The 10,000-nt window shown below is 44.5% G+C and overlaps 4 protein-coding genes across 4 annotated transcripts in view; 1 reads left to right on the top strand and 3 right to left on the bottom strand.

Moving 5' to 3' along the window:
- Positions 1–1,002: 1,002 nt before the first annotated feature.
- Positions 1,003–3,987, bottom strand: LOC125952602 (cysteine protease ATG4C). Its single transcript, XM_049682176.1, has 4 exons — positions 2,609–3,987; positions 2,225–2,524; positions 1,955–2,151; positions 1,003–1,883 (listed from the first exon to the last, which is right to left on the bottom strand). The coding sequence occupies exons 1-4, from the start codon at positions 3,624–3,626 to the stop codon at positions 1,605–1,607; spliced, it is 1,794 nt and encodes a 597-aa protein (XP_049538133.1). The 5' UTR covers positions 3,627–3,987; the 3' UTR covers positions 1,003–1,604.
- A 207-nt stretch (positions 3,988–4,194) lies between these two features.
- On the bottom strand, positions 4,195–6,889 carry LOC125952606 (HSPB1-associated protein 1). The gene is made up of 5 exons (XM_049682182.1): positions 6,751–6,889; positions 5,760–6,014; positions 4,813–5,688; positions 4,642–4,752; positions 4,195–4,585 (listed from the first exon to the last, which is right to left on the bottom strand). The coding sequence occupies exons 3-5, from the start codon at positions 5,503–5,505 to the stop codon at positions 4,214–4,216; spliced, it is 1,176 nt and encodes a 391-aa protein (XP_049538139.1). The 5' UTR covers positions 5,506–5,688; positions 5,760–6,014; positions 6,751–6,889; the 3' UTR covers positions 4,195–4,213.
- A 219-nt stretch (positions 6,890–7,108) lies between these two features.
- Positions 7,109–8,167, top strand: LOC125952613 (uncharacterized). The gene is made up of 2 exons (XM_049682202.1): positions 7,109–7,238; positions 7,300–8,167. The coding sequence occupies exon 2, from the start codon at positions 7,357–7,359 to the stop codon at positions 8,083–8,085; it is 729 nt and encodes a 242-aa protein (XP_049538159.1). The 5' UTR covers positions 7,109–7,238; positions 7,300–7,356; the 3' UTR covers positions 8,086–8,167.
- LOC125959291 (ionotropic receptor 40a) overlaps positions 8,167–10,000 on the bottom strand; it is a 2,610-nt gene continuing 776 nt past the window's right edge. The window contains exons 3-6 of the mRNA XM_049692110.1: positions 9,232–9,988; positions 8,662–9,157; positions 8,346–8,602; positions 8,167–8,285 (exon numbers count right to left, since the gene is read on the bottom strand). Coding sequence (XP_049548067.1) covers positions 8,191–8,285; positions 8,346–8,602; positions 8,662–9,157; positions 9,232–9,988 — 1,605 coding nt within the window. The 3' untranslated portion in view covers positions 8,167–8,190. The remainder of the gene's footprint in view (positions 8,286–8,345; positions 8,603–8,661; positions 9,158–9,231; positions 9,989–10,000) is intronic.

Genomic DNA, 10,000 nt, shown 5'->3' with positions numbered 1-10,000 from the left:
CAGGAGAATGTACTCCATTCTAAAAAGCACCCGTTAGGTATCGTAAAACGAGCCGTTCTAACGATGTAATAATGCCGAGCGCGAAAAGGCGTGATCCCCATTTTTAAATCTATCGACGATTAGTCCTAAAATGACTTTTTTACTTTACAGCCTTTTTATATGAATATTACCGTGAACCACAACACAATTGTAGCTGACAGTCAAACACAGTCGATGCAAAATGATGATGAGTATGTAACGTGTACCAACTGTGTGTAGGTTAGATTAAACAATGCCGTTAAAAAAAGAGGAAAAGATGAACCATATATCCATATACATCTACGTTAAACGCTATGTAAGACAAACAAGCAGGAAGCTTTAAAAAAAATGAAACGTTTCATGTGTTTTATCTCTACCCAAAATAATGCCGAAACATTGTTTTTTTGCTCCATCCTGTCGTAAATCGTCGCCTTGGGTCCTTGTTATAGTTCGTCGGTGCTTCAACCGATTATCGTTGCGATCCGCAAACTTATGCAGCTCTTCCCCACCACCTTCTACTGCTTCAAGATGGATGAAAAGGTGTGTGATGATAGTTGGAAGATGCAAGGAAAAGGGTTTAAAGTGAATCTAATCGATTTAGAGACCATCAACCCCTTTGAAACGATACCCATTTTGTCCTAGGATGTATTTTAAAGACTGGGTTTGTATGGATACCCCCCAATACAAACAGATCGGCTTGCATGAACCAAATGTTGTCACCTAGTTTCTCAGGTGAAGATCTACAATTGTACAAGTTTTGATAAAATTCGGTACATCACTTGCGGAGTATTTATTGTTTTTAACAGTCAAGTGTAAGGGAAGGGAAAGAAAGAAAGGAGCGAGGGGTTTCTAACCATGCTTATAGCATAAACCCTCCTATATACAATTTCGAGTCAATAGGTCCCAGTAGTTTCGGAGTCTATAAAGGACATCCGGACAGAAATGAGTTTCCTTTGTTTTTTGATGATGAAACATGCTTTATGTTTCCAATCTCTTTATTTCAGGAATCTTATATTCAGACAGTTTTGTTCGAAGCAAAATATATATATATATATATATACCATAATGACTACCGATAGGACTGAGTACAATAGCAGCATTCAGCATTCAGATTGGGTAAGTAAAAACAAATAAATATAATTCAATTAACATTCTTGCTATAACAGGTTGCTTCATCGAGCTTAAATACATTAGCCACACCATATCGAACCAATTTAGTGACACTATAACACAAAGTTATGACAATCGAATCGAATTCAATCAAGATATCAATAAAAGGTATCTAAGTACGTTAGTTGTACATCTCTAGCGCGGCTTGAAAAATGTCACATTCAAGGAACCTAATAATGAGCTGATCAGTTGATCGGAGAAATGTTTACATAAGAAAACAAACAAATACAAAAAAGGAAACTCATATAACGCGATGGAATGCTACGTACAGGGCGTGTCAGGGGTAAGTTTTTGAATCAGTTGCCGGGAAGAGATTGGCATAGCACCCTGCAGTAACTCTGTATAAATGACCTCTATGAAGTGGAGGGAGGTACTTTCGCATGATTGAAAACACTTTTTGCGCGTCTCGGTTGGTGTTATAGAATAACGAACTCTATTGCCTCGTCCTCTTCATCATCATCGTCGTCTTCATGATTGCGATCGCCAGAGGGTGCCCCATGGGGAATGGCAGTCGGCGGTGACCGGTACAATGTTGCGTGTTGATGTTGGTACGGGGAAAGATCGGCGCGCTGATCGCTGCTCTTTCCGCGACAAAACACAAACATCGGGTAACTTATCGGGCCGGAACTGGAGTATCCTCCTCCTGCGGCTGCAGTTTGGGAAGACGATTCCTGCTTTGCAACGGGGGTAAGGTACTGGAAGAAAAAATGCCAATGATATTAGCACAAAAAATAGAGGTTCAACAGAAAACTCAGTCTCGACGTACAGGCTTAGCGCTATCGATGAACTTATAGAAATCCTTTCTTGTCTCACAGTAAAAACCAATGCAACAGCTTGGATCCATTTTACTAAGTTTCATCTTGCGCGGGGATTTGCAATGAAACGAGGCCACAGGGAAATTCTCTTGGTTAACGTCGACCATGTCCTGGCAGTAGTGCGGATCGAGATGAATGAGCTTGTCTTCTGAAATATGGAAAATCCAAATTCTTTATAAACTACAACATCTTCCCCAAGTATGTCATCCCCTAGCACGCACCTTGATATCCTATAAAGTAAAGAGAATGCTTTGGCCGTCCCCCTATTATACCAATGCAGTTCTCTAAACTGAGCATTGCCTTGAGACATTCGTTATAGATAGGATTTAGCTTGTCAGTGCCAAGGCGAAGCGGAACCAGTAGAATCAAAGATTTCCAGTGAGTGGAGGATGATTGCTCTTGCGTATCGGTACCCCCACTACTATCGGTGGAAATGCCTGGCTCTGCTTGCTTTTGTTGCCAGGGTGCTTTCGCTGGTGTCGCAGGTACCGTGCATTCATCGACGATATCTTGGATGTAAACTGCGTTGATAGAGATCAGACCAATAGAGTTAGATTAGTTGGGACACGGTAGAAAAGACGGATGCGATGCATTTGATCACTCACCTGCACAGTCTTGTGCAACGTACACATTGATTCCATCAAGATCAGCAATTTCTTGGGCTGCCAAACGTACTGCCTGCCGCAACAAGTGCGCCACGGAACCCGGACCATACCAATCCCCTGGTTTCTTCCCAGACGCCTTGCCCAACGCAACCAGAGTGTGAATCGAAAAGGGACTCATTTTCGAGGAAGTATCGCCAAACCAACGAATCACCTTTCGATGAATGCGTCCTCCAGACATAGAACACCTGGATACATCCCAACGCCAACTGCGCCCCAAAAAGTGAGCAACCAAACCCTGTGCCAGTAGCATTTGCCCGCTACGTATCATGCAGCCCCAGCCACAATCGGAGGTATAGTTGGAGTCGTCCATTGTTTGAAACTCCCGGCGATACGTCATCCAGATGCGTGATACGAAATCCCGCCGGAAAGCCTCGATATCTTCCTCCTCGACGATCCCTTCAGGGCTGCTTTCTTCGATTGCGTCGGTACCGGTTTCCTCGGGAGGGGAGTTCGAACTTCCCTCGAAACTCATGGCCTGTACAGTCTGCTCCACTGGCTGCCCATCGGATTCCGTGTTGCTCAGCTCCATTGAGCTTTCCATCGACGGCACCGGAGTTACCTTCTGATGGTAGCATCGCCCAAGTAACCATAGCGGTTGCTCCTTCGAGAAATTCGTCTTCATTTTGTAACTCCAACCGAACTTCACGTTGTTCCACATGGTAAGCAGTTTAGATTCGACCTTTCCTTTGAACTCTTCGGTTGGTCCACTGCCAACGCTTCCTGGGTGGTGGTTAGCGCGCAGAGGACTTGAAGAAGCTGAAACCGATTCATGGCGGTAGGCAGGATGTTGTAGGGATATTTTCCGGCTATGGCCCTCATCGTGTCCACTCGCTGCTGCTTCTGCTGCTGCTGTTGAATCACGAGACCGACTATCTCCTTCCGAAACACTGCGGAAGTGCTGTGGGGTAACCGTGAACTTGCTGAAACCCGTCCGATTCAGCAGTACGTCGTAGTTCATGGTTCTTTCTCAACAATGACGAGTTTGTGGGTCGCAAGTGTGCACCCGAATATCCGATCACTTATCAGGTGACAAAGTTGTAGCGTAAATGACCGTGAAAAATTTGCTAATGGCCCGTTCTCGTTTACATGACGTTCACACCACCCTCTACTCTACTCTGTCCAAAGCTGCCGTCCTAGAGAACAAACAAACGCCACAGAAATGCAGCCTCTGCCTCAATTTCGCTACATGGATATTCCTCGCCAGTTTCTGGACCTGGATTTCGGCACTATATTCGATTTTCTGCACCTTGTTCTATAAATGATAAAACACAAATCCAACAACGAGCTGGTCGATTGCCTGCTTCTTCTCGGTTTTCCTTCTTCCCCCTCCTTCTTTGTCATAACAACAAAACAGGGTGACCCAACCGGTTTGGATGCTGGCTGGAAATAGTTTCGTATGAAATTATTTGATTGCTGTTTTGAAAAGGGGTCGATTTGAATCGACGGCTCTCTGATTATCTGACTATCAAAATCAAAAGAACTATTGCTCTTTCATGAATCTACCTATAAACCAATTGATTGTTCATAATTACGTGATATCCTTTATTACATAACATCCTTCACAAGTTGCACTATCGATGGACTACAGCAGCAATTGATTTGTCTTCGTAAATCTTCTAGCTGCTCAATCTGGCACTTGTTTAGCATACCGTCCGTGATCCGATAGTCTGCTTCGTTGTCAAAGCGCAAACTGTTTTGCTTCATTAGTTTAAAGAAATTGTAACTTTCCAGAGCAGAAACCGGTATAACAAATTCACTACACTCTTCGAGAAGTGCATTCAGCGCATCGCTTGACAAATATTCAGAATTATACCTTCGTATATCTGACTCCTGCCGTTTTCCATTCTGTTTCTTATTCTGCAGGTACTGCAAGATATCGTAGGTCTGTTTTAGGGCATCGTCTGTGATAACAGATTCCTGCAAAATATCCTTTTATTAAGGTTTATTCACATTATTTTAAATATTTTTACTACCTCATTCGGGTTGAGAGCAAGAGCCCGGACTTCTGCTGGTAGGTCCTTACATGTCTCAAGAATCAATATCTTCGTTATACACTCCGAGATCAGTGTTTCCAAGTCGTGCGACTGAAAGGATAGTATGAGTGAAATTTGTGGTTGGTAGCATAATAAGTACAGTCTGCTTACCAAAGGCAGCCAGGTATTGAAGTTAAGGGATGGTTCCAAACACTCTACAAAGTGCCACCATCTCGGCGGAACAATTAAAGTCATTCCGGGTTCTAGAACCACATGATAAACCTCGTTTTCCACCTCCACGAAATCACGATAAGATGGTGGACTGTAGAAGTTTTGCGAACAATAAACACTCGACTCCTCAAAAGGCACACGCACAGGTTTAAGCTTTGCCTCCGGTGGTAAAAGTATCCACGATTTTCTACCATAAACTTGCACCACAATGTTACATCCGTACGTATCGTAATGGCAAGGAGTGTGTGCGAATGTTGATCCGATCCAGAATGTGATGTCTTCGTCTATCTCCGGAAAGCCGCACCATGCAAAACTGATATCCTTCCGACACTCGGTCGGCAGTTCGGCGATGTTGCGATAGCTGAAAGAATCCCATCGTCCTTCCTTATTTGGTTTGCGAATGTCGCTCATCAACATCATCTTCTGCGTCCTTCGATGTTCCCACTGCGGGTTGACGCCGTTCTTCGTGGAACACCCTTCGAACGGTACTAACTTTGGTCGCGCATTATCGAAGGCTTCACACCACTCGGCAAAACTCTGTTGAAAACAAGGCCAGGGCAGGAGTGTTGCACTTTTCACTACACACGGGTGTTTCACATTCAGAATAATATCTTTTAGTTTGCTCGGCTCCATTTCTTCCACGTCCCCCGCAACTGTGTTTTACATTGCCCTGTTGAATCCAGCGTTGGTCTTTGGTCTTAAGGACGGGCTAATAAGACCACATTTCCCAATTTTCTGTGAGTTTCTATGGCTTTGTTGGTGGTTTTTCTGATTTTCTTACTGTTTGAACCGTAGGAGATTTTTCTGTGATGCTGCCTGGAAAGAGAATTCGACCGTTAATGCAACAGATCCGTTAATGCAGCAGTATCATGAAACTTAAAACTTACCGGCACGGTTTCCGATAGGTATCCGAGACACCCGGATATTGGTCGTATATTTCGGTACTCTCCTAGGGTCGATTGTGAGTTGGATGATTGGTTCTCGGATCTTGTAGAAGGATTTTTTTTAGGAAAAGAGAAGAATAAAAGCCAGAATCCAGAATCCTCTTCCGTGGATTCTGCATCGACTTCGTTCGTTTCGTGGATCTGAGCGCAGTTTTCCCAGGGTTTTCACTTTGTCCGGTACTTTTCCAACGGGAACGTCTGCAGGAATAGCAAAGAACTTTATTTTGCTCGTATTCACGTATTTCGAATTCACGAAATTTCTTCAAGAAACTTAAAAAATCCCACTTTTTAGCTAACTAGAGTTTCTAACCTCAAACCCAAAACAAAACAGCGCTGCCTACAGGCGCAAACGCGAAGTTCCGCAATTGATTTCTGTTTGATTTGGCTGTTTTTGGCCGATATTTTGGTTGGAACGCGTTTCGGGAGTTTCGCGACAAAGATAAAGGTGATAACGTCATTTGCAACTCCCGCCGTGATTCTGGTTGGAAAAGAACCTTCACGGCCTAACAAATCGTGCAAACCGTAAAAAAACTGCGGCACGATCTTCAAAAAGGCCCAGGAACAACGAAAAAGGATTCTAAACCCTTTCATTATACTTTGACCAAACCAGCCCAGGAGAGGCACATTGAGCAACATAAGGGGGGAGAGGGACCACGCATATTGAATAGGGAGCACGGCAAGGCCTGTTCTGGCTTTCAAGGGCAGATTTTCGGCATAAAGTCAGGCGGAGATCGACTTGCTCAAGTCAAAACTGGTATTCCGGCTCCAGAAGGACGAACACCATCCTACTGGACACCGCTCTGCGGACCTTCCGCTGCCACCTGGATATCCCCAGAGGACCGACTAGCAGCTGCGTGGTGTGTAGTATAGTGTAAAACTAGTTACATGCATCCTTGATTACTTAGATTCAAAAATTGCATTTTTCAGAACTTACCGTTGGAGATTAAAGTAACCTCTGGTGCAGTTTTTAAAAATTAATCTCGGCGCCCGGCAAAGTAACTTGCGTAATAAAGAACGATACGTTCCAAAAAGAGCCTCCGACATTTACTCACGTGGTAGAAGCGGCCACGGTAGATATTCCAGACCTTAATTGCACAAGACCGTAGCCGATCCTAACATCAAAACCATCGGCTCAGAAGATCCGTAGAAACAGGACACTTACCCACACTATCAATTTACCTTTGCCTCGCAGTAGCCAGGGCAACGGCCGTTTCTTTTCGTAGCTTAACGCAATAACGATCATAGCGTGCCAATTCCGCTTAGTTGATGCGTCGCTCATTCGTCGAGCTATAGCAATTTCTCGCCAAGGACATCGAACCGTTTTTGCGACTCATTCTCTGGTGTTGTAAAAACCAATTTATCTCCGGCAGGTGGTTCCAGTAGAGATTCTTCCATCGCTCTGGCAGCAGCGGTTTACTTAAGGTATTTTTACCTTTTTTTTATCGAAGTGGACAAAATAGATAATAAGTGAACATGAACTTAGTGAATACTTCGCAGGTACAAATTGGTACGGTTGAAAGAATATTTTAAAAAATCCGGTATGGCAACAATTCCTAGAATGCCAGGTTCGCGAATAATGAAAAATCATACTGAACGGGCAGAACCGGATAACGGAATCAGCGCCACGACCGTTCCACGAGTAGGGAAAATCCAAACTGATCCTTTAGAACGGACAAAAGGAATAAACGCAAAGACTGTTCCACGAGTAGTGAACGCTCAAACTGAACGTCTAGACCCAAAAAAAGGGATAAATGCCATGTCTGTTCCACAAATAGCGAAAAGCCGGGTTGAACTGAAACATGGGACAAAACACCAATCACAGCAACCGCTACCAGATTCGACATCGAGGTCACGAGAGCAACGGCAACAGAAGCAGCAACAGACTCCGCCGGAACAGAAACATGCGCAAGAAAAGGAACCATTGAAGAGCAATAGTGATACGATGTCAATTAAAACCACATTGTTACCATCACTCAACGATAGCCTGGGGCATGTTCGCGGTGGGACCCTTTCTGCAAAACATTCGTTCCAGTTAGAAGTGGATCGCCAGATTGATCCCCTGCGGTCAAAGATCGTATCTCTTTCGAAGAAAGCTGAGCAGGGACAAAACCGAATCGATTTAGAAAAAGCGAAAGCTGAGCGACGGAAATTGGATGAGGACATCTTGAATGCCATTAGCATGGAATGTGTGATGAAGAAGATTGCGAAAATGAATGAGCAATTTGTGAAAGATTGGAACGAAATCGATAACAAAGGTTCTCAATCCTAAAGTAGGCCTTTATTACCGTGTCATCGGTTCATAAACATTTCATAAGCGGTTTGATAAACTATTGTAAAGCAATAATAAATTTCTTTAAAAAGGATTTAAGAGTTTCTAAAACAATTGTTTTGCGCGGATACAGACACTCCAAACTCTGGCGATGCAGCAATCCATTACAGTTTTATGTCTTTCTAGAAACAGGCAAAATCCTGAAACGAACACAATCACCATTTTACATCACACCGGGCTTTTAAATACAAAGTGCTCACCTCCTAATGAGTGTCCGCATGCCAAAACTAGGAATGCTCCTTGAAGCATGCGTAAATTCATTGGTTGCAGCTTCTCATTTGGGTCGTACTTCCTTTTGCTACCGGTACCATCGATCTCGCATTCAGAGTTGGTGGATTTGGTTGAACGAATGGTCTCTTCCGAATGTGAAACCACATCATTCTGCCGGCCAAACATCCGCTCGTACTCGGCAATCGTTATTTTCTCTATAATACCAGCCTCGAATAGTCGCATGATTCTGAAAAGGCCACAGGATAGAGGGTGCAAGATTCTCTAGCCTACTTTGTTTCTACTTACACTTCGTTCAGGCTATCCAGAAATGGGCAGCCAATCTGCACGGCAACGGCCGAGTAGCGTGTATAGAGCTTTTCGCTCAACTGAAAACGATTGGCGCCATATCGTTTAGTGTTGAAGTACAGTGTTTCACGCCCCCCCAAAACGGCCAGTTTTGTATCGTACGTAATCGTACGTATGCCTTCTTCAACCGAGCGAACCAAGAAGGAATCGTTGACAGAACGTTCTTGCGTGAGACGGTATAGTCGTTGCAAAATTCCCGAAGAGTTTACGAGAGCAGCATGAAACGCGCTTTGGCGCTCTACTAGCAGCTGGTAACCATCATGGATCATCCGCTGCTCTAGCCGACCCAGCGTGTTGATAGGACTTTCGCGAGCTGGTCTAGCAAGTTGAGAAGTGAGTTGTGCGGAATAGACATCCCCCAATACATAGGTAGCACACAGCCAAAGCAGGATCGAAAAGAACCGTGCCAGATGTCCATCATACGGTATATTGGCCGCTATTGACGATAAATCTGATGCTGTACTAATCGGATAAAGATAAGCAGTATAGTTTCAGCGACTCACTACTCACATTGTCTCAAATAAACATTGATCGTGTACCAAATGCAACGATCCAAACTCGGATATTCCTGTACTCCACCAATTATCCGTGTTCTACCCAGCCTCACGCCACCGTAGCTCATTTCCTGCAGATATTGAAGATTGTAGTAGGCAGGCTTGCGCTTCTGTAGCTGTCGCCGTCGTTCGAAATAGTTGCTACGGTGTTGTTGCTGGACCGTCCAATGCTTCCATCGATGAGGTGTCGATATGATGAAGTACAGTATGGGTCCCGAAAGAAGAATCGTTATGATTAGGGGTGGCCAAACGGACACTTGAAATGGACGCACCAGGGCTAACGCTTCGTTCAGTTTGCGCGGTGCGTGCGTCACAAATGCTGCCGAATCGGCCAACGTGAAGAATGAAAACTCAACCGCTTTCATCCGTTCCCAGTGTAACCCCACATCGCCTAAAAACAGCTCCACCTCTCGACGCTCCAGCATACCAAGGGCGCCAGAAAAACTGGCATTCTTTCCAGTACCGAGCGCGATACCTTGGATTTTTTCTGGCGGCTCCACATACTGAAAACTGAAGTTCATCCGTTTGGCTATCAGCTGCATAAGGTTGTGATCTCGGCCTCCTGTAACTTCTATGTAGGTATCCTCGCTTTCTATTGTAATATTATTTTCCCGATCCATCTCGTAGCCTACGTCCATGGTACCGTTTCTGAAGCTGCCGGAGCCCCCGCTGTTGCTACCATTGCCATAGACAACGAAATGCCACGGTGGTTTCTACATGCAGAG

This window comes from Anopheles darlingi, chromosome 2 (genome assembly GCF_943734745.1).
Source record: "Anopheles darlingi chromosome 2, idAnoDarlMG_H_01, whole genome shotgun sequence".
Taxonomy (NCBI): Eukaryota; Metazoa; Arthropoda; class Insecta; order Diptera; family Culicidae; genus Anopheles; species Anopheles darlingi.
Note: the sequence above shows the minus strand (reverse complement) of the source record. Positions and strands in the feature narration are given on the sequence as shown.